Source organism: Lutra lutra, chromosome X, assembly GCF_902655055.1.
Source record: "Lutra lutra chromosome X, mLutLut1.2, whole genome shotgun sequence".
In the NCBI taxonomy this organism is placed as follows: domain Eukaryota; kingdom Metazoa; phylum Chordata; class Mammalia; order Carnivora; family Mustelidae; genus Lutra; species Lutra lutra.
The window spans coordinates 34,212,334-34,237,330 of NC_062296.1; the positions used below are offsets into that span (position 1 = coordinate 34,212,334).

Below are 24,997 nucleotides of genomic sequence, written 5' to 3' on the forward strand. Positions count from 1 at the left end.
CTTTATGGAGAGAGAATTGCATCTCAGAGAAGGTATAGGATTGGCCTAAGTTAAATTTTAGCATAGTTGGAAGTAGAATTCACATCTTAGATGAGAGGTAGATGAGTTTCTCAAAAAGTTGTCTGTCCAGGCTCATTCATGGAGGTCTTACTTGGTTTAACATGATGTTGGTGCATCAGATTGGAGAGTATGAAAATTCTAAGCATTCAGATCTCCCAGAGCTGGTAAGCCAGAGTTCCCCAACCCATGGCCTTATGTGCTGAAGAGCTTCAGAGCTCATAAACATTTCCTCTACCATTGCTCATGGGAGTCTGAAAAACCTTCCTTTCAGACCTTATAGCTTTTGATCTTGAAGGGTCTTCCATCCATAGAAGTTCCCTAGACCCACCTTGAGAGTTAAAGTAATGTTGGCCATCAACATGGTTGATAATTTGGTTTATCAGTTCACATGCTAGAAAAAGTCATTATGGAAAATGGTCTCAGGACATGCATACAGGTAGGGGGGTGGGATGGAGCATGGAGGAGAAAGGAAAAACTTGGACATATATTGATTGCCTGCTATGTGCCAAGCAATGCGTTAGGTACGTTACATGTATATTATCACAATAAGATTACTAATGCTATTTTCCATATTAGGAAACAAGAGCTGAGAAAGATGGACTTTCCCAAAGTCCATTTGTTTTTTCACTCATTTGTCCACTCAACAAAATTTTGCCAAGATACTACTGCTATGTGCCAGATGCTATGCTAGGTGAGGAAATATATTGATGAATGTGACAGACCCAATTTTTGTTCTCATGAATTTGAATCCATAAGAAGTTGTTTACCATTAAAATGCAAGGTAACTAACCATGGTCAAGCACATTGGTTTAGGAACTATGAATATAGATAGTAGCCAAATCATAAGCACCATGTGGTCTCATTTATTGCTTCAGGGACAATATAGTGAGTGCCTTCTATATGGAGCAATGTGCTAGGCACTTTGGGGGGAGTATAAAGATAAATAATATAATGCATACTCCTAAGAGTGTTCAGGACATAGTAGATGTTCACTTGATATTTGAATACCAGCGTAGAAACTTTAAGTTCAAGAGTAAGTGACAACCTCATGTTTCCAAGCTACTTGTCATTTCAGGTATAAGGGAAATTTTGCATCAGGATGAAGAACAAGAGAGGGTAGAAAATGACACAGTATCAGCTACCATCCCATGAAACTGTAGTGCTATGTAAAATGTTTCAATCAACAGAACTAAGGAAAACAAAGTAGTTTTCGTCACCATCTGACTGACAGGCAGATAGCACCTTATTGACACAAAGATTAGCAAGTTCTTATTCTCTGACTAGAAGCAAAATGGCAAAGGAATTTCCAGTGTGTCTTGATGTGGGTTGTTTTTTTATTCCAAAGATGCATAGGAGAAAACTATCTGCCTTAGAGGTAGAAATCCTGCCACATAGGAAACTTGAAATGGTATACTCCCATTTTTTTCTATCCCAGCATTGGTGCTATTGCTGTCAAAGGTTTTACTTTTTGTTATAAACGCTGCAATACACTGTTAAAATCATTGCTAAAATAGTCCATTACATTCAAGGAGACTTAAATAAGAAAAAATATCTTGTATATTTACCCATGCAGCTTCCAATTTTAGTGCTCATCATTCTTTGTATAGATCCATTTTTCTTTCTTACATTATTTTCCTTTTGCCTGAAGGTCTTCCTTTAATATTTCTCATGGTGTGGGTCTGCTGGTAATGACTTATTTCAAATTTTGCAGTCTGAAAAACTCTTTATTTCATTTTTCTTTCTTAAGATTTTTTTTCTACATATATATTTCTATATATATTTTTATCTATATTTGCTGATGATGACAGGTGAAGGATTTGTCTTTTTTCTTTCACTACTTTGAAGATGTTTCCCCACTTCCCTCTAGCTCATATTGGTTCTGAAGAGAAATTTGCTGTCAATCTTCCATCTTTGTTCCTCTGAATACAAGGTGTTTTTTGTCCTCTGATAACTTTTAAGATTTTTTTCTTTCATCAATAATTTTGAGCAATTTGATTAAGATGTCTCTTGGCATAGTTCCCTTGATGTTTCTTGTACTTGAGGTTCTTGGATGTATAGGTATATATTTCATCAAATTAGAAAAATATCTTAGTTACTATTTTTCAAATCCCTTATTGGCCATCTCCTCTCTCTTCTCCCATGGCAACTCCAGTTACACATATGATGAAATTGTTCCATAGCTCACTAATACTCTGCTTTGTTTTCTTTTGTGTCTCTGTGCCTCATTTTGGATAGTTTTATTGCTGTGTATTAAAGTTAACTAATGTTTTCTTCATCATCTAATCTCTTCTTCTTCACTATTAATCCCATGCAGCATACTATTTACCTCAGATACTATACTTCTTATCTCTAGAAATTCAATTTGGATTTTTTGTATCTTCATTGTCTCTAATTTATATCTTAAAATAATTTTATTGATAGATAATTCATATATGGTTTGTGTATAAATAATGACTTAAAATATGTAATTCACTGTTTTTTAGTATAGTATATTCACAGATATGCACAACCATGACTATAGTAGAAAGCAACCACAAACCCTAGAACCAAGTCCCCCATCTCTCAGCAATGACTTATGTACTTTCTGGCTCTATAGATTTGCTTATTCTGAACATTTCATAAAAATGAATCATATATTATGTGGCCTCTTTGACTGAGTTCTTTCACTTAGCATAATGTTTTCAAGGTTCATCAACACCGATGTATGTATCATACTTCATTCTTTTTATGGCCAAATCTTTCATAGTATGGATATAACTCTATTTTATTTATCAACTCATCAGTTGATGGACATGTAAGTGGTTTCCACCTTTTGTGTATGATGAATAATGCTGCTATAAACATTTATGTGTAAGTTTTGTGTGAACATACACTTCCATTTCTTTTGGATATATACCTAGAAGTGGAATTGCAGGATCATATAGTAACTCTATTTATAACCATCTGACAAACTGTCAGACTGTTCCAAAGTGGCTGCTCCATTTTACATTCCCAGCAGCAGTACATGAAGGTTCTGACTTTTCCACATTGCCATCAATGCTTGTTATTATCTGACTTTTTTATTATAGCCTTTCTGATGGGCATGACGTGGTATCTCATTGTTTTGATTTACATTTCTGTGATTCATGATGAGCATCTATTCATGTCCTTATTGACCATTTTTATATTTTCTTTGGAGAAATATCTAGGTCCTTCACATAGTTTTAATTGGGTGATTTGTCTTTTTATTACTGAGTTATGAGAGTTCTGCATATGCTAGGTACAAACCCTTTATCAGATACATGATTTGCAAACATTTCTCCCTTTCAGTAGGTTATCACTTCACTTTTCTGGTAGCACCTTTTGAAGCATAAAAGTTTTCAACTTTAACAAGGTCTAATTTATCTATATTTGCTGAAGATGCCTGGACAGCAAACCTTTGCCAAATCCAAGGTGAGGCTGTATGAGCCATCTACAGCACACTACTGCCTCTGTCTCGGGATATTAGAATCACTGTGGAAGCATCATTATAATATGTATGCAAACAGCAGAATTCTTCTACCTAGGGACATGTGTGTGTGCTCCCTGCCCACTAAGGGTGTTGGGCTACCCTAACAAATACATAAAGCACTTGGCTACCTTTTTCTCTCCACAACAAAAATAGTTACTGTGAAAATTCCATTAAAAATTCATTATTATGGTTCTTAAAGTATTTTTTATTTCCAAGAATTCCCTTTTTAAATGGCAAGGTATTTTCCTGTTAGCAGTAATATTTTCAGCCTTTTAATCAGCTAACACCTTTATGGATATTAGACAGCTAAGTGACAAAAAGGTCCTGTTTCATTGGCCTGTATAGGCTCTGTGCTTGGTGCAGGCAGTAGAAGTGGAAAGGAAATAAAAAAGGAAAAGTAGAAATATGTCCAAAAACTGCCTTTTTCATAGTCTTTCAGAAGGTCAGCTCTATTGTATTCACACGTGGGATTGTGTTTTTAAATATTGAGAGAATAGCTGGTGTTCTTCTTCTATCTTGGCCTTTGTATACACTAATAGGGAAAGCTGCTGACCATTTTGTCTTGCCCATCCTCTCAAGACCATTCTTACATTGGGAAAAAAAATTGAAAGAAGAAAAAGACAACAAGACCATCCATAAATGTCAAAGGTATAAAATAAAATAAAATACCCCTCCAACAGCAGCCATGTCAAAGTACCAAAAAAATCTAGGGATGTTCAACAGTTCATGTAAGTAAAGGAATACAATAATGAGCAGCCAGAGAAAAATGAGGAAGGAGAAGTTGCTATATAAAACTGGGTTTGTGATGAAACTGTCATTTTGACTTAAGTTCAAAATAATAGTTTTGCTCAAAGTATAAAGTATATGATAAATATGTATAATGTATGTAACATTTTTAACACCTTTGAGTAAGAAGAGTGTTAAGAGCCAGATCAAGCCCCTCTAATCATAAATTATCAATTCCTATACAAAGCTGTAGGCCAATCCACTGAGCAGGCAACATAAATTCCTGGTGTGCTACACTGAGATTCAAGGGGTAGAATACTACTGACTCCCTCCCCTAGTGAAAAAAAAAAGTCATTAACAAAGCTCCCTCAGTTCCTTCTAACTCCAAATCCAGGGCAACTTCTCAATGCCTACTATCAGTGGGTTCTGTTCATTTAAATGTATCCCCTCAAACAAAATAGGTATAATCAATCTGTCCCATATACACAAACAACTGTTAGAATGTTGTTGATACCTTTTTTTTTTTAAGATTGATTTATTTGAGAGAGAGAACGTGGGGAGGAAGGGCAGAAGGAGAGAGAAAGAGATTCTCTTTTTTTTTTTTTTGGTTCATTTTTTAAATATTATTATGGTATGTTAGTCACCATACATTACATCATTAGTTCTTGATGTAGTGTTCCATGATTCACTGAGGGAGAGAGATTCTTTTTTTTTTTTATTAATTTTTTATTTTTTCAGCATAACAGTATTCATTATTTTTGCACCACACCCAGTGCTCCATGCAATCCGTGCCCTCTACAATACCCACCACCTGGTGCCCCCAATCTCCCACCCCCCACCCCTTCAAAATTCTCAGATCATTTTTCAGAGTCCATAGTCTCTCATGGTTCACCTCCCCTTCCAATTTCCCTCAACTCCCTTATCCTCTCCATCTCCCCTTGTCTCCATGCTATTTGTTATGCTCCACAAATAAGTGAAACCATATGATAATTGACTGGGAGAGAGATTCTTAAGCTGACTCCATGCTGAACATAGAGCCAGGTGCAGGGCTTGATCCCACAACCCTGAGATCAAGACCTGAGCTGAAACCAAGAGTCAAATGTTTGACTGACTGACCCACCCAGATACCACCAGTGATACCTTCCTTAAACTTTTTAATTTTTCCAAGGTAAGAAGAAGCCTACAGCAGATGTCTTAGTCTGCTCAGGCTGCCATAACAAATAAAAACAGACTCGGTGGCTTAAACAACAGAAATTTATTTCTCAAAGTTCTGGAAGCTGGGAAGTCCAAAATTAAGGTGGTGGCTGATTTGGTTTCTGGAAATAGCTCTCTTGGCTGCAGGTATTCTGTCCCGACATGGCGGAAAGAGTGACTGAGTTCCCTGATGTCTCTTCTTATAAGGGCACTAATCCTATCAGGGCCCTAACCTCATGATTTCATTTAATTTTAATTACTTCCTTAATCTAAATACAATCACACTGGACATTAGGGCTTCAACGTCTGAATTGAGTGGGAGGGCATATAGTTTAGTCCATATCAGTGAGGAAAGTTTCTGTCACTTAAAATGATTTATAAGCATAGTTCAACTTGCTAAAGGATGTAAGGGCAGAATCTTCTTTGGATCTCAGCAGAAACATGGTAACTATCTTCAAATACAACGTGCAGTCCTGGGATCACTGCAGAGGTCAAATAACACAAAGGTTTTTGTTTAAATTGCTGTATTTCATAGGGTATTCCTCACTTTTCCATTTTACACTGAATGGACCAGATGGGAAAGCCTAGAACATGGAATTAGACTTGGGTCTTATAGACTTATAATTCTAACTCTGCCACCTACTAGTCCCTGGGTTGTATAGCAAACTCTTAATTTCTGTGATGCTGAAAATATTCATGTACAGTAGACTCTTGAACAACATGGGCTTAAACTGCACAGGTCCACGTATATATGGATTTTTTTCAATATAGTACAGTACTATAAATAGATTTTCTCTTCTTTATGATTTTCATAGCATTTCCTTTTTTATTTTATGTTAGTCACTGTACAGTACATCGTTAGTTTTTTTTGTTTTTTTTTTAAGATTTTATTTATTTATTTGACAGACAGAGATCACAAGTAGGCAGAGAGGCAGACAGATAGAGAGAGAGGTGGAAGCAGGCTCCCTGCAGAGCAGAGAGCCCGATGTGGGGCTCAATCCCAGGACACTGGGACCATGACCTGAGCCAAAGGCAGAGGCTTTAACCCACTGAGCCACCCAGGTGCCCCACTTCATTAGTTTTTGATGTAGTGTTCCATAGCATTTTCTTAAACTTAATTTACTGTGAGAAAACAGAGTATAATACATGTAACATGCAAAATATGTGTTAATTGTTTATGTTACTGGTAAGGCTACTGGTCAACAGTAGGCTATTAGTTGTTAAGATGTGGGGGAATCAAAAGTTACACATGGATTTTTGACTGCATAGATGGTCAGTACCCATAATGCCTGCATTGTTCAAGGGTCAACTGCATTTTAAAAAGTAAATGATAGGGTGCCTGGGTAGCTCAGATGGTTAAGCATCTGCCTTCAGCTCAGGTCATGATCTCAGAATTCTGGGATCGAGTCCCACATTGGGCTCCTTGCTTAGTGGGGAGTCTGCTTCTCCCTCTGCCTGCCCCTACCCTTGCTTGTGTTCTTTCTCTATCTCTCTCTGACAAATAAATAAAATCTTTAAAAAAACAAAGAAACAAACAAAAGTAAATGATAGCAAATCAGTGAGGTAGACAAAGATATGTAAAATAACTTGATGAGATAGTATATATAAAAGAACTTTGTAATCATAAAGACCTTGATAAATATTAGGGACCATTAAACTAAAGAGCAAGCTTAAAAGCCTCCTGACTTGAGACATAGGTCTTCTGGGAGAGACAAGGGCCAAGAGGAATATTTTTAATAAATACTAGTATCGTAAGATGCTGGTATTTGAGAAAATTTGAGAGTTGATAAAATTCCCATATTGTACAGTAAGCTGTAAACATAACTTACAGAACTGCTTACTATTAAGTAGTAGTACAGGATGACTAATTATATAAATAACACTCAAAATGTTCTGATCAATTGGTATTTATCAGATTACAGGTCCACAAATCACTGGTGCTCTTCAGGTTGAATCAAAGTATTCTACCACCAAAATCAATCTGTGGAAGTCATTTCTTAATTTGCAAACATAATTTTAGTTCATTGGGAGAATTTTCTCCATTTCAGGTTTTCAGTCCAGATTCCTCTTAAATCCTTTAGTGACTGAAGCAGACAGCAAAACAATGAACATGTAGCAGAAGAACACCTAGGACAACCACACCAGGTATCACCAATGACTTGCTATTATTCATTTGTGGTCACATACTTGTGTCTGCACTTTAAACTGCCGTAGTCATATGACAGTATGAAACATACTGTCTCAATCTCACTTGTAAGAGCCACTTGCTCACAAAGGAAAATAGTAGGGGGAAAACACAGGAGATACAAGACAAGGCAATTGTAACCTGAGGCAGTTCTCTAATGGCAAAAAAAAGTCTGAAAAGAGCCAAAGTTTGAAGCCAAGAAGAATACAGTTTACATCAGCATTTAATCCAGAGAGCAAGGTATAGATAGAACAGGTAGCTGGATGGACAGGGTTGAATTGAGTTGAGAACTGAAAAGTTTGCTGAACAGAGCATTTGTATGTATTAGTATGCCCCTCTGTTTACATGGTGCTCAGTGCATATTGAGGTAGTAGATGCAAATACTTAAAGAAATTGGAATACATTTATAGCAATATTTTATAGGGTCCACAGAGAACATTCTGACCTCCAGGTGATCTGCTATCCAGATTTCAGAAGCTGTAATGTTAAGTTGTGGATAACACAGCCATAGGGGATCATTAATAGGCAATAGAGATACTCTGGCAATAGTCTTAATTTTTGGAAGGGGCATAGTGGAGTAAAACCCTCCTTGGAGTCTCTATTAGAGGAAAGATCTTGGGCTGTTTCCCCTTATGATAAAATTACTAGGACTCTTTAAGATGGCTCTGAGAAGTATGACTGCTATTTCTGGGAATCAGCACTCAAAAAGCTATAGGCACAGACCTCAGAAAATCAGAGCTACCTACCTTTGGGTCCTATTCTATTCTACTTTAGGAGAACTAGCATATACTGTTGGATTGACCCCAGAGCCAAAGGGAATGGTTATTCAGTCTGAATTATTTAGTTTATTTCATCTATAAAAACAATCCAAACCAGTAACTGAGTCTCAAATTTCATTTCTGTTAGCCTGAATCATCCTATTTTCCTATCTTTATGGAGTGAACATATTGGTGCTGTACCTAACACAGTGGTCTTTAAGTATCATAAATGTTGCTAGTGCTGTGCAACATAGATGATTTTAGGGCTGGCATTGACCTTAGCAGTCATCTTTTTTTTATCTTTCTCATTTCACAGAAAAAGAAACAGAGACATAAAGAAGAGATAAATGTGACTTGTTCAAGTTCATACTTCAATTAGCAGAAGAGCTGAGACTAGAATTCAGGTCTCCTAATTCTCTGGGCACTATGCTTTAAACTGCACCATTTCACACATACAGGTATGTACCATTATTTCCAGGGAAGTCCCCTGAGAAATTTTTAACTCTTGTTTTGAAACTGTACTATTGTAACAATTCAAGTCCTAATCTTAAATTTTGCGTCAGGAAAGGAGGTGGAAATCTATCCAACTTTGCAGAAAATGTATCCTTTCACAAAAGTAAAACTCTCTCAGTAACAACAAGGGTGACCTGGTTTTAAAGATCCCAATATGCAAAATGAGAAGGTTACAAAACAGTCACACTGAAGAAGATTGCATTAGAAGGGAATACTCAGCAGAACTTCTTGAGTGCATCTAAGCATTTATGATTATTACTTGGCAGAACTCTCTGGGACAGAGAAACAAAGTTAAAATGCTAAGAGCCACTGCCAGATGAAGACCAAGAAGAAGGCAAAATAAGCATCTTTGAAATAAAATGGAGGTTATGAAGAAATGGAGTCTGACATAAATTCAGTTTCCGCTGAAAGTATCAGGGCCCCAGTAATCAGCCTAGCAAAGAGCCTTTCTCAGTCATGTGGATAGTGGCACTACCAGTCCTATGGTCACTCAGGCTTGAACTTGAATATCATCTTGAGGTTTTCTCTATACCTCATCTCCTATATTATATCCATTACCAAGACCTGCTTTTCTCTTTCTTTGAAATAACTCTTAACATTCTTCCCTTCTCCATTCCGACAGCCAGCATTGGATATGGGATTCCATTATCTTATGGAAAAAAAATCCTATTCTCTCCTACTCTGATTTACCACTGGCACAGCCATAGGAGTCATCTTATACATCTTTCTTGATCACGTCCTGTTTAAGAACCTAGAGTGAGGGGCTCCTGGGTGGCTCAGTGGGCTAAAGCCTCTGCCTTCAGCTCAGGTCATGATTCCAGGGTCCTGGGATCGAGTCCCACATCAGGCTCTCTGCTCATCAGGGAGCCTGCTTCCTCCCCTCTCTCTCTCTCTCTGCCTGCCTCTCTGCCTACTTGTGATCTCTGTCTGTCAAATAAATAAATAAAATCTTAAAAAAAAAAAACAACCTAGAGTGACTCCCCAATGCCTATAAGATCAAGACCTATTTTCTCAACCAAATGCTCAGTATCTTCCAACTAATGGACCCAGCTTAGCTACTCCTACATGATTCCCTCTCTTCTCAAACACTGCTATACCCAAGACAGTGCTAATTTGAACCTTTGACTTCCATCCCCTTCCCACATATAAGAGAGGTGGTTTCCCAACTCCCACATCTGCCTATGTAAATCCCACACAGCCTTTTCAACCCAGCTCAGGTTTACCTCTTCCACATACTTTTCCTAACCACCTCCCCAAAACTCCAGCCAATATTGATCTTTTAATTAATTTTAATTTTAATTAATTTTAATTTTAGTTAGTACCAGCTATCTCAAGGCACTGATCTTTTTGCTTCTTCCTGTGTACCCCTAACTTATATTCCTAAGTATTAGCCTAAATAAGCATTTATTTATTTATTTACTTACTTATTTATTTATTTATTTATTACAGTCTTGAGGTCTTTTATTTTTCTTTTTTTACACTTATCATGGCATGAATTCATAGAGAATGAGTTCCAGCAGCTCAGGCTCCTTTCCATTGGTTCTCAAGATGTTTGCTGCTCTGGGTGGAGAAGGCTGGTGCTTCAGTTGAACCCAAGTAATTTTCTGTTTGACTTCCTTCTTTTTCTGATCATTTTCCTTCACATGCTTCAGAAAGCTATCTCAGCTCTTTGAGTGCTTAATATGCTCAATACATACATTAATTCTCTTGGAAAGAATCTCACCTTGTTTAGCAATGCCAATGGCATGCTGGGTAATACTGTAGACTCTTCCAGTTTTGCTGTGATAATATTTATGGGGCATTCCATTTTGAACAGTGCCCATTCCCTTAATGTCCACAATATCACCTTTCTTGTAGATTTGCATGTATGTGACCAAAGGAACAACTCCATGTTTTCTAAATAGCCTAGAGAACGTGTAACAAGTACTTCTTCTCTTTCCCTTTGTGTTGGTCATTTTGGAGAATCACTGGAAGATGGCGATTCCTGCTGAAAGCGATAAATAAACTTTTAAAGAAGTCCTTCTGCCCCTTTTAAGGATCATTTGGCCAATAAGCTCCTATGTGAACACTGTCACTTTAGATTCCAATGTGATGGGGTAACACAAAAGAGACACTCATTTCTCACGGCCTGTGGAATCTGGGATGAAAGCCAGTCCCAAGACTAACAATCAAAACAAGACTTTTAACCAATTACACTGCCTATTATTTACAGTAATCAGTATCATCCCATTCTGCCTTTCCCTTGACTACTTTGAGGAACATCATGCAAAGTGATAATGAGTGTTGAGCAATAGATTTAAACTTCCCGATTCATATGAGTGACTTGAGGGAGGCAAATATATACTTTTTGTTCATGCCTTCCCTCTGATGAAATGAAAAGCATCGATTTAATCCAGCTGCCAACAGTTCTACATAACTCCCCTGGACATCAAAGAGAAAGGAATAAAGACTTGAGGACCTTACAGAAATTAAAACACCACATGTCCATAGCCATGCAAATGCATTATGGAAATGAAAGTACCCACACTTTAGCATAGATACTATATATTTCTACTCTGCATTTGAAAAAGTCCTCTGTATTATAGACATTGTTGAGGTAGAAGAGACATCTAGGTCATCTAGCACTGTCCAGTCAGACTTCTGATAATGATGAAAATGCTCTGTTTATGCTGTTCACTGTGGTAGTCATGGGTCACCTGTGGTTATTAAGTATTGAAATGTGGTATAATGCAGAACTGAATTTCTTATTTCATTCCATTTTAATTCATTTAAATTTACATAGCTACATGTGGCTAGCAGCTACTATACTGGACAGTGAAGATCTAGACCTTTCTCCACTCTGAATAGAAATTTCCTCTCCAGTTCCCCTGATCTCTTTGCATTCTCACTGAGGATCACATCCATGACCAATAGCTCCAGTAACCTTATAATGATGGTACTTAAACTTGGCTGCGTATTATATTCACCTGAGGTACTATTCTTAACCAGCAGTGTGTGGTGGGGGGTATTATGACCCAATCACAGATATTTTTTAAAAGGTCCTCAGGTGATTCTAATGTGCAGTCAGATTTGAGAACCTTTGATCAATATGCTGATGACTCCCAACTCTATCACCAGATCTCAGTGCTGTGCTACACATGCTGACTGGATCTTTACTTCCTGATTCCCCTCCAGTACCCACCCCCCACAAAAAAACCCTCAAACACCAATATATCTAAATGGAATAACATTCTGTAGTATTGCCCTCACCCAAATCCTTCAAACTTTAGTTACTGGACTTATTTCTGCCATTTTGCTATTTATTTTTTATACATCTTATGTATTTCTCATTTCTTAATTTCTTCATTACAGCCTTCTTTTGTGTTTGTTTTTTTTTAGTAACTTATCATTCCGATTCACTTCTCATTTCCTATTCTATATATTTTTTAAGTAAACTCTACCCCCAACAGGGGACTTGAACTCATGACCCCAAGATCAAGCGTCTCATGCTCTACTGACTGAGCCAGCTAGGTACACCAAGAGGGAGTCTTTTCTAAATGTTTTTAATTATTTTCTTAGTGGTTATGCAGGTGATTAAAATCAAAATCAAAATCTTCAATGTATAGCCAGCTAGTTTCAATTAATAACTTAGTTGCCATAGTATAAAAACTCTGTTCCTATGCAGCTCCATTCTTCCCCCTCTATGTTGTTATTGTCACAACTTACATCTTTATAGGCTATGTGGCCATTAACATAGATTTATAATTTTTGTTCTATGCATTTGTCTTTTAAATCATATATAGAGGGGCGCCTGGGTGGCTAAGTGGGTTAAGCCTCTGCCTTCGGCTCGGGTCATGATCTCGGGGTCCTGGGATCGGGTCCCGCATCGGCCTCTCTGCTTGGCAGGGAGCCTGCTTTCTCCTCTCTCTCTCTGCCTGCCTGTCTACCTACTTGTGCTCTCTCTCTCTCTCTCTCTGTCAAATAAATAAATAAATAAATCTTTTTATAAATAAATAAATAAATAAATAAATAAATCATATATAGAGGGGCACCTGGGTGTCTCAGTGGGTTAAGCATCTGCCTTTGGCTCGGGTCATGATCTCAGGGTCCTTGATTGAGCTCCACGTCAGGATCTCTGCTCAGCAGGGAGCCTGCTTCTCCCTGCTTGTGTTCTCTCTCTCTCTCTGTATCTCTCTGTCAAATAAATAAACAAAATCTTTAAGAATAAATAATTTATAACTGGAAGCAGACCACTAGAATGATCATAATTCTAGAGAAGGGGAGACTCAGAGTCGAGAAAGACATGAAAGCTGAAATTGAACATTTGAAGGGTTGTCATGCAGAAGAAAGAGTTTTGCTCAGTATTGCTCTAGAGAAAAGAACTAGGGCAATGGAATAGAAGTTGTAGGCAGGTGATTTCAGCTCATCATAGAAAAACATTTGCTGAAAGTCAGCATTCACTGCAGAGGTAAGAAAGTGGTGAGTTCCCCATTGGTGGAAATTTTCATTAACTGAATAATAACAAGGATATTGTCAAGAGACTTTCTCGTTGGGGAGGGGATTATTCTAGATGACCTCTGAGATCCCCTGAAGAAGGTTCAAGATATTGTCCGTTCTGGGAAAGATCAGTATCACTACATTAAGATTAGACAATTCTCAAAGTGGTACTATGGAAGGAGCCAAAATGCTCTCAAAATCATTACCCCACCAAATGCACATACATGCACACCCACACACACATCTTGCTCTCACCACCCTACTCCTGTGCCTTTGTACATAAAATTTCACTTTAGTTACTTTTTGGATTGGGCATTTAAGGTTCTTCTTTAAATGTAGTTGTTTTCCTAGAATAGGTGTAGCTTTAAGCCACCCAGCCATTTTCATCAGCTTCTATCACCGTGCCTGGTACATAGTCATTAAATCTGCTCATTATCCACCATTTACACTTGAGATTGTACAAGTTTGTCAGATTAAATCTGCTTGACTTAAAGGGTTCTGAAAAGATGCAGAAGTGGATAGGTAAGCATGGATAAGGGTGAGAGGTCACAAGGGTTTCACTATTCAAGCTCAATCCTCATGGCACAGAGTGCAAGCCATGCACAGATACCACATCCCACCAAAAGCAAATTTTTTTTTAGTTAGGTGGAAAGCAAGGCTTTCCTCCTCACAGACAAGGTCCAGGGCTGGGCAGTTATCTGGACTGGGATTTGCACTCTGGCTTTCTGTCCAGCCCATTGATTTAGCTCTTTAAATTGCATCATTTAAGCCTACAAATGTCACAGATCCCATTAGACACTCTCCTCTGGCTAGCAGCACAGAAAAGAGAGAACACAATAAGCCCCCTAAGGCAGCCTGTTAGACCATTCCTAATGTTCCTTACTTGGTGGACTACATTGGGAGTGAAGCTCACTTGCAGAAATGGCATAAAGTGCTGGTTGGTTTTGTTTTGTTCAGTTAAGAAAACACCTCAAGGCCAGTGCATAATGATGGGAAAGCCAACCTCATCTCTTGGCTTATATTAATGGCAAATGAGTGCAATCTGCCAAGTATAAAGGTAAAGAGTGACGGGAAGAAACCTTCTCAATAATACATCCTCAAGAGATGCCAGAAACCCTGTCATTACCTATTTGTTCCCAGAATAATGGCAGAATAGGACTAAGAGCATATGAAGAAAGCATTGTTCTCAGCCTGGTAGAAGGCTGAGGCTAGAGCTGTAAGTAAGGGTCAACTGGCACCAGCTGTGGGGAATGGAAGAGCGGAAGGCATTAGGCAAGTCACTGATGTCTACATAAGCCTACATGTAAACAGACAGTGCAGGGAACCCATTTTACATCATTGTCAATGAGTAATGTCAAGGTGGGCATGGATACATAAAAGAGATTCCCAAGCTCCCAAGGCCACAGCAAATTTCCTCCTCAAGGAATCCACATTAAGGTGTTAATAGCTATTAGTCACATGATTTTTTAATTCCTTCCAGGGGTAGTTTTAGAGATGTAGTGCCTTAAAACAAAGGACTGATTCCCTAATAGTACATTCTCAGGCAAACCTCTCGAGGAGATATTTTTCTCTAGGGGGTATTCTATGAGGTTTCTCATAGCACAGTTCACTGGATATGCAACAGACCAGATCAATTTCAAATGCCAGAGATGAAAAGTAAATCTAGACTCTGAATTAACCTTATATAATCCAATTATACTTACTTCAAGTCTAAAATTACTGTGATTTTACTGTCTTCTCTCTTCACTACTATAACCCACACATCTGGCACATAGTGAAAGTTCAATGAATGGTACTGCTTGTCACCTTCATTATTACTACGATTAGCACAGGAAGCAGTAGTAGTAATAGTGTTGCCCTGGCACAGTGCCTGGGACATATTAAGTATTAAAACTCTACTAATTATTTCGTTGCACCAGCTCCTGGCACAGTGCCTGGCATATAATAGGGCACTAGTTTAGTTAGTTCCCTTCCTTCTCATCTTGCACTAGGATACATTTGTCTTCAGTTTATCACACAGCCTTGCCTTACAGAAGTGGATAAGATCTTCCTGCCGCACAGTGCCTAGCACAGCACCACCTGTGACACCATCTGAAAAGACATCTAACTTTTTTTCCCATGGTAACCTCTTAAGTGGCAAATGGGCAGCAAGTATTTAAGATCATTTTTCCAATGGGAAAACTGAGGTTATGAGCTCTTGCATTGGAATTTTAGCTCACCTTGTATCTTAATCCTTGTATCTTATTGTAGCCTGAAAACTATGCCCCCCCCCAACTAAGCCATGATCAATCTTACCACTGTTGTTCTTATGCTCTATGGTGCCTGGACTACCCTCACATTTTCATATTTAATTCATCTTCCAAAGACTAGCTTAAGAACTACCTCCTCCATGAAACCTTTTCTGGTATCTCCAGCCCTCACCAAGCCCTTTCTGAAATTCCAAAGCATCAGATCAATGCCACACAATTTAATACTTAATTCTGTGAGCAAGCCAACCCTCCTCAGCTAGTTTGTATTTGTTAAACTTTAGTTTGTCGAGCACCCATCACATTCCAGATCCTGTGTGACTCCTCAGAAGGCAGGAATCAAGGTACTCCTACCCTAGCGGCAGAAAGACAAGCACACAGTTAGATGACATTGGAGAAATGTCATCCAAGTATCAGTGGAGAACTCAGAGGGAGATTGGCTAACTTTATGAAGGTGTTGGGGGAAAATTTCACAGAGAAGGAACACTATGAGCAAGGTGGTGAAGCCGAGAAGGAATTTGTTAGGAGGAGAGTGTGGGATGAGGCTATGTATAAAGACATAGTCATAAAAAGGCAACTTAGAGAGCACCACTTAGTATGGGTAGAACTTAGGGTGGGATGGAGAGAAAACCATGGAAGCTTTACTCATTCATTCATCAACTATATATAGGGCATCCAGGCATGCCAAGAACTTGGCTAGGTACAGGTGTTATAAAAACAGGACAGATGCAGTCTCTGAACTTGAGCTTTAAACCAAATTGGACAAAAGAGATGATTATCCAGTAAGACAAATATGTAACTACTAATTGTGATAAGCATTAAGAAGGAAAAGAATACAATGGAGAAAAAAGTATGAAGGAACTACTTTAGACAAGGTGACTAGTGAGAGCTTCTCTGAGGAGGTGACATTTTGTTGAGGCATAAGAGATGAAGAGAGCTGGAGAAGAGCATTCCAGGAGGTAATCAAAGCTGTTGAGGTGCCAAAAAAGTTTGGCACATTGGGAGAATCAAAAGAAGTTTCATGAGGCTAAAGAATAGTGGAGAGGGTGAGAAGTTGGAAAGGTAAATACAAACCCAGACCTAGGAGACCTCAAAAAGGAAAGTTGATTTCATCACAAGAGCAGCAAGAAACCAATCAAGGAGGAGTAAAATGGAATCAGATGTATGTTTCGTGAGATAATTTGGAGGTGGTGAAGAAGACCACAAAGAGGGAAGAGAATGGTCTGGATGACCAACCATAAGGTGGTGGAATGGTTTAGGCATGAGATGATGAACGCATGGACCTATTCTTTCATACCCTCCCAAAGTGACTAGCATAGTGCGAGGCACACTGCAGGCTTCCAGTGTGCTCACATTGATTAACTAAATAAATATAAACTGAATCATATTGTTGATTCTCTCTTCAGGAGATCACACTATCTCTTCTTCCTCCTCCCTGTTCATTTATAACATAGAAGGGGAGGCAGGGAGGCAGTCTACAATTAGTATTATTAAAGTCATTTGCTGTTTAGTGACAAATGCTTACTCTAAGTGCCACTTCCCTTTAGTCACTGCTGAGTTACTTGAAAGTAGCACAGGAAATATCAGTGCTTCTTGATATAGCCAAGCAGTACCCTGCTCTCCTGAGACTTGGATGCAGAGGAAAAATTTATCATTTGGGCCTGTTCAGAACAAGAGGTGACACTCACCTTCAAATACCAACTTCCCAGAAGATCACAAGCACATGAATTGCAAATGTCACTTGGTATAATATATGCTTCTTCCTTTGCCAAAGCGGGGATGTCATTACCTGGAAAAGTGAGGCAAATTTTTGTGGAAGCTTCATGTCTTCATCATCTCTTCCATCCAAGAGATGAGACAAGTGGCCCTTTATCACATTTCCATTTCCTTTTGCTGGCAAAACAGTTTGGTAATGAGACATTTAAATCGGTCCAGCCCAACTCAGCCTCCAGAGGATCTTAGAGGTCCCAGGGATGAGAGGGGAAGGAGAACCAATCACCTTATGGATCTGAGCCTCATCTTCTCCCCTGGGGAGGATAACCATTCCTATCTCACCGGGCTAGTACAAGGAGTCAGTAAGGATCATGCATGAATTTGATCTGTAAACTATGAGGCAAGAACTCTATACTATTATTCATTCTATACAATTGAAGGCAAAGACTGTCTTTTACTTCTTGGTTTCCCAGAGAAAGTTAAACACATTGTAGGAATTCAATAATAGGTTTTACTTTAAAATAAATTCCATTAAAATCTGATTTTAGATGTGGTGCTTATAAAATAGACCATTCACTTCACAGAACTGAATCAGATTATCAGATCCATTAGCTTCTTGGTTTCAAGTGGTAGAGGAAAAAAATCATGAATAGGCAGAGGGGATACTTGACTTTGGCCTATTGGAGCCAAGAGCTGTTCCCCAGTGAGCAGCAGCTAGAAGCAGGGTTTCAGTTAGCATGAAAACCAGATTTCAATCCAGAATCTACACCTGGGACAGCTTCAACTGTAACCCTGAAAATTAGCTCAGGTTCATGGGCCCAGGGCCTAAAGGAAACTGGCCAAAGGTAACTCCAACTTTGAATCATAAATCAGAAGTATTATCATGAGTATCTTCAGGCAGCAGAAGGGAAAGAAGGAATTAATTTGTGCCATGTTTTAGGAGGTTTACACTGTGCCAGTTGCTTTGATAATATATTATCTCATCTGACTCTCACAAGAGCTTTATGAAGAAGGAATTAACCTTTAGCACAGGGCCTGGTACACAGTAAGTACTAAGTAATAACTGTTATTGATGTTATTAATATTGATAACCTTAATAATAATAAACCAAAATGAAGTGGGATTGAATAACTTATCCAAGGTCACAAAGCTGGTAAAGTAAGGATTTGAACCTAGTTCTTTCCCACCCAAAAGCCTGGGCTTTTTCTGCTATACTTCTTTGCAAGTAGAGAAGGATGGTGGTATGAAGACGGTTGATTTTCCAACCCCTTAGCCAGACTTCCCCCATAAACTGGACACTTGAGAACTTCAGGCATCTAAGACTATCTTTGATTTCTCTCTCTCCTACTCAGGTTGCTAAATGCTATGAACCATGGCCCAACTGTACTACAAAAAAGTCAACTATTCGCCATACAGAGATCGTATCCCCCTGCAAATTGTGAGGGCTGAGACCGAGCTCTCTGCAGAAGAGAAGGCTTTCCTCAATGCTGTGGAGAAGGGGGACTATGCCACCGTGAAGCAGGCCCTACAGGAAGCTGAGATTTACTACAATGTCAACATCAACTGCATGGATCCTCTGGGCCGGAGTGCCCTGCTTATTGCCATTGAGAATGAGAACTTGGAAATTATGGAGCTTCTACTGAACCACAGCGTATATGTAGGTGATGCATTGCTCTACGCCATCCGCAAGGAAGTGGTGGGCGCTGTGGAGCTTCTGCTCAGCTACCGGCGGCCAAGTGGAGAGAAGCAGGTAAGAGAAATCCCTATGGACTGGGGAAACAGCTAGGAACAATAAGGCCCCAGGATCAGAAGCCTGAAAACTAGGGAAGGTTAGATAGGTTGGAGTTAAGAAACCCTATCTTGACAACCCTTTGCTCTCAGAAATAGCATCAGTGATCTCAGGTGGTATCCTAGAGCTATCCTGTTTTTTCTACCTAGAGCTACCACACGGTTTTCCTCATTTGCCTTTTCCTTGTGAGCATTCGCCCATATACATTCAATACTTAGCCACCTAAGGCTGCCTGGGTGGCTTGGTCAGTTAAGCCTCTGCCTTCAGCTCTGGTCATGATCCCAGGGTCCTGGGATCAAGCCCCACATTGGGCTCCCTGCTCAGTAGGGAGCCCGCTTCTCCCTCTCTCTCTCTCTCTCTGTCCCTCTCCCCACTCATTTCTTCTCTCTCTCTCAAATAAATAAAATCTTCAAAAAATACTTAGCAACCCAAAAGTGTACATTCCAATTCCAGAATATCCAAGCTCCTTCGACCCTTCCTACCTTCTGCTCTCTAGTTTCATTTTCTTCCTCTACTCAAAGGTTACATTTTAGAAAGGAAGATACCAAACATAGATGTGGGATTTGTCCTCACTAGCCTCTCTCCTGGAGAATGGCAAAAGGCCTTTAAATGTGAATGCCTCGGTATAGATGCAGACACATACAGAGGATCATGTATTTTCCCAGTACCTGTGATGCAACTGTATTCTACTCCTAAGTGTTTAGTGTTTTGCCTCTGTGACTCTCCTACACTCCAAGGAACTTAAGCTTAATACTCTTGAATCACCTTTGAGTCCTTCCTTTTCCTGACCTTTGTGTCCAATCCCCCAAGCCCTATGGTTTTTTCCTCCCCAATCTCTCTTTCATACTTTCTTTCCTCCTACCACTCTGCCTGTGCTCCTCATCATCTCTCTCCTAAATAGGTGATTCTCAAAGTGTGGTTCCCAGACCAGCATCATTAGTTAGCATCACCAGTGCAACCTGTTAGAAATGCAAATTCTCAGGCCCCACCACACACTGATGGAATCAAAAACTCTGGGGATGAGGTCCAGTACACTGTGCTTTGACTAGCCCCTCCAAAGGGCTCTGATGAACATTCAGGTTTAAGACCCACTATCCTGGACTAACGTGAAAATCTTCTAACTGGATTCCCTGCCTATAGAACACTTCCTTTATCACAAGCCATCCTGAGAAACAATGCTAACTTATTCTCCCCAGCACAACAATCCTGTTATTGCTGTCAATGCTTTCAGTAATTACAAGGTCTCATTACAAGAGAAACCAACACATGAAGTCTAACACTCTGTACCCTTCGGCAATGGTCTTTTCCAGTCCTGTCTCCCACAGGTTTCTCCTAAACCCCCCAAGTCAGACAGGTTTCTTTGCTGCCTTTCTTTGGAGCCTAGTATGGACAAAGAAAATACAGAGTCATCAACTCTGGGATACCATAATACACTAAAGAGCAAAAATAGTACAAATAAAACTCCAAATTGCAAAGTACTCAGTTAAGGAAAACACTTGACATCAAACCATATGAGATACAACCAAAGCTTGTTTTAAGGAAATTCATGGCTTTACTACTTGCCTGCCCAGTTAAACTGAAAGGAACAGAAGTAAGCTAAGTGATAACTCATAGACTAAGCATTGGAATGGAGAGAGCAGCAAGACAGGCAGTAGATTAAAAGTTCTTTGAGTAAAGGTCCTGAATGTCCCATTCTCCATCAGCACTTAATACAGTGCAGCTGTATCCCCACACTATGAAAGTACCTGTAATATCACAGGGACTCAATAAATACTTATTTTAAGAACAAGTAGTTCATAACAGTTTGTTTGCAGTCAGCACTGTGCTGAGAATGTTACACCACTGAGCTCATTTAATCCCCTCAGCAACTCTCTTAAGTAGACACTACTATGACTACCCCTCTGAAAAATCGAGTAATAGTCGAATCAGTTGTCCAAGGTCACAGTGTCAGAGCCAGGATTCGAACCCAGGCAACTGAACTCCTAAACCCACCCAATTAACCACTTGATTATACTGCTTCCGAAGCAATCTAAATCTTGGGATTTCCAACACAGGAATTCTGAGACTAGCGTTGATCAGTGAAGGATAGAGAGCTCTCTGGAAAGGACAGGCCAGAATTTGGATGAATAGCAAAACAGAGAGGTATAAACATGTTGCCTACTCAGTCTGTGTACCAATTCCCATCAAAACTGATTTGTTCTGTGCCCTATTTTCCCATAGTCCTGCTAAGGTCCTGGGTGATTAACTGTGTTACTCTGAACTAAGGCTTACCCAGATACGCTGCTCTATGATGACCTTGCTCACCTCTGAGATTGTGTAGCCATTAGCTCTAACCTTCCATTGACACCAATTACATGCTACTATGTATTATTGGCCAGCAGTTGACATCAATTGCATGCTACTATGTATTACTGGCCAGCCTTGCGTAAATGTCTTATTTCTGTAACTAGATTGTTTCTTTTTCTTTTTTTTTTTTTAAAGATTTTATTTATTTGTCAGAGAGAGAGAGAGAGAGCACAAGCAGGGGAAGGGGCAGAGGGAAAGGGAGAAGCACTCTCCCTGCTGAGCAAGAAGCCCGATGTGGGACTCCATCTCAGGACCCTAGGATCATGCCATGAGCCAAAGGCAGATGCTTAATCAACTGAGCTACCCAGGTACCCTAGATTGTTTCTTAAATGTCAGACATAGACTAATGCCTAACCATTTCCATGTTTCCCCCAATAGTACCTAACTAGTTCCTAACTAGTTCCTAGTATATAATGAGTGATATATAAATATTTGCTGATGGATAAGAAGGAATTACATTTATCCCTCAGAAAAGTATATGGCTAGCTGATTGAACAAGACATCCTGGACTTTCATATTCAATCCCATTTATCCTCATAACTATAGTGAAAGATAGGAGAGCACAGGGGAGTTTCCAAAGAGGAGGCTAGCAATACTAACCCTATCTGAGTTTTGAAAGTAGGCTATGTCCTTATTTGATGGCCCCCTTGTCCCCAATCTTTCCCGTCCTCTGGCAAACTCTGAAGAAGAAAGGCACCAGTAAACTTACTCTAAAGTACAATCTAAGGCATGACCTCCCTCAAGAAAAGCAGTGCTTAACTCACAGGAATGAACCACTAATGGTAAAATGTCAGGCATATGGAACAGGGGTGAAACTGTTTGGGACAGGCTGTCTGTTCCCAAGATCCTTTCAGACATGCTGTCAATGTAAGACCTCCTTTGTCCATACTCCAGTATCACACCATATGTACAAATGCACAAAGCCATCAGGCCATCCCCAAGTCTTTTCTGAAAGCTTTCTCTTCCCACTCTCTGCTCTCTCCCAACCCCCACCACCAGCCTCTGCTAAATTTTATTTTCTCCCATTGCTCTGACAATCGCTACAATAAGTCATATGTCAGTAACTATAACAACAGGCTGCCACAGTGCTGGAGTTCTGCCTTTCTGGGAGATAGAAACAGGATTTGTTTACCTGGAAGTAATCAGGAATGTGAGCAAATGTAGGCCTCCTGAACGTCCATAGGTCCAGCTGGGTAGGCTACTCTCAGAAAGGCACACCTCCCACACACAGATTCCAAACACCTGGCCTTTTTCCTGGGTCCTCCCCCATAGCTCCAAGGGATGGGCACAGCTGACCTCCATCTGTATTGGGTGGATAAACGAGTGTCCTTTTTGGCTTTATTGGGCAAAGAGTTTGGTCTCAGTCTAGCAGTAAGAAACCCTCTGCTCAGCCTACCGTGCTCTTCCCTGTCTTCTAGCCTATCAAATGTCCTCTCAGATAAAGATCAGATGCCAGGCATAAATGCCTGACACTGGCTTTGAGGATCAACACTCACTTGGAAATCTGCATTTTTTTTTAAATGGGATCAAGTAAGATGATTCTTTTTTTTTAAGATTTTATTTATTTATTTCACAGAGAGAGATCACAAGTAGGCAGAGAGAGAGGAGGAAGCAAGCTCCCCACCGAGCAGAGAGCCCAAAGTGGGGCTCGATCCCAGAGCCCTGGAATCATGACCTGAGCCGAAGGCAGAGGCTTTAACCCACTGAGCCACCCAGGCACCCCTCTGCATTTTTAATAGGAACCAAAACTCAAAGTAAAAATGGCGGTGCTTTTTCAGAATTTCCTGCACAAGACAAGTATAAGACTCGTGCGTGTGTGTGTGTGTGTGTGTGTGTGTGTGTGTGTTTGGTGTTAGTCTTTTGTCTTATTGTGTGTGTGTTGTTCTGAGGTCTTGCTGTTCTGGAAATCTGACCCCCTTGGCAGCATCCACTCCCTGACCACTACAGCCTATTTCCTCAGTGGCAGATTTTGTGATTCCTTGGGATAAATATTCTTTAATAACTCACAGAATTCAAGAGCTTTGTACCACAGAACATTTGACACTCCCCTATTTCTTGTATATAAAGCCCTTTCCCTTTGGCCCACTGAGTCCAGGAACCACTAGAGGAACATCAGCAGCCTGAGGAGCCAAAGCAACTACAATCCAGAGCAGTCTTATACTTGTGTCTGGTCAAAACCAGCTCAAAGATTAATCATTGCGCATACAGAGAATTTGTCAAAACACAGATGCCTGACCCCCTACAAAATCAGAATCTTGGGGTTTGAGTCTGGGACCAACATTTTAATAAGCCCACCCTCACCCATTTCCAGGTAAGAGGCCTATGACCCTCTCTGTATTTGTTTCCTAGGACTGCCATAATAAATTTCCACAAACTGGGAGGCTTAAAATTGAAGAAATGCATTCTCTCCTCGTTCAGGAGGTCAGAAGTCTGAAATGAAGGTACAACCAGGGCTGGCTCCTTCTGGAGGCCATAGGAGAGAATTTGTTCCATGCCTTGGCTTATAACTGCATCGATCTCTGCCTCCATCATCACACACAGTTCTCCTCTGTGTCTTTTCCCTGTGTCTTTTGGTCTTGATCTCCATCTCCTTTCTCTTATAAAATACCAGCCATTGATTTAGGACCCACCCTAATGCAGGATGACCTCATTTTAACGTGACATCTGCAGACCCTTTTTCTAAATAAGGTCGCATTCACAGGTACTGTGGGTTAAGACTTGACAGTATCTTTTGACGGGATACCTTTCAACCCACTATACTCTCTATGAGGAATACAAGTCAGGTAAGTGGTTTTCAAACATTTTCAGAAACAGAGCCTTTAATTAAAGGAAATCCTGCCCAGATGTAAAACAGACAAACAGGCCCACACAGAGCTGGCCTGGTTTATGAGCATATCAGGGCTCAAAGCCCTACTTGTTCACACACACACACACACACACACACACACACAATCCTTGGCCTCTAAGGAGCAAGCACAGCTGGAAAACCACTCATCTCAAAGACAGAATGACAGACTCGAATTCAGAGTTTGAGGTGCTAACCAACTTGCAGGTAACAGGATGACCTTGGGCAAGGTACACAATCTTTTACACATGTCCAGTTACAGAATCACCCTATGGCTTAGTTTCCTCATATATAAAGCAAAGCTGATGATACCAGTCCCTACCTAATCTGGGGTAGGAGGAAAGAAAGAAGAAAAAGATACATTAAAGTCTTTTGGGAAAAAAAATGTAAATGCTAGACAGAGGTCAAGAACTGTTATTCTTGGCTTCATTCCATCAATTTGACTTAGCCTATCATACTGTGTGGAGAGACCATCTGGCAAGTGGCACACGTCACAACGAAGCACTAGTACAATGAGAGAGAGAGAGGCTGGTGAGCAAGCTGGCCCAGTTCACGGATTACCTCCTTCTGCCTGGCATTGATGACAATGGTCTTCCTTTTGCTGTTAAGCAAGCTGTATAACCTTAAAGTCATCCCTTTTTGTTCACTGGTGTCTT

The 24,997-nt window shown here is 39.9% G+C and overlaps 1 protein-coding gene and 1 pseudogene across 1 annotated transcript in view; one reads left to right on the plus strand and one right to left on the minus strand.

Annotated features, from left to right (window-relative positions):
- The window catches only part of TRPC5 (transient receptor potential cation channel subfamily C member 5), a 254,572-nt gene that overhangs the window by 106,582 nt on the left and 122,993 nt on the right, over positions 1-24,997 (plus strand). The window contains exon 2 of the mRNA XM_047716493.1: positions 18,714-19,111. Within this exon, the coding sequence (XP_047572449.1) occupies positions 18,734-19,111 (378 nt within the window). The 5' untranslated portion in view covers positions 18,714-18,733. The remainder of the gene's footprint in view (positions 1-18,713; positions 19,112-24,997) is intronic.
- On the minus strand, positions 10,330-10,884 carry LOC125092143 (60S ribosomal protein L21-like; annotated as a pseudogene).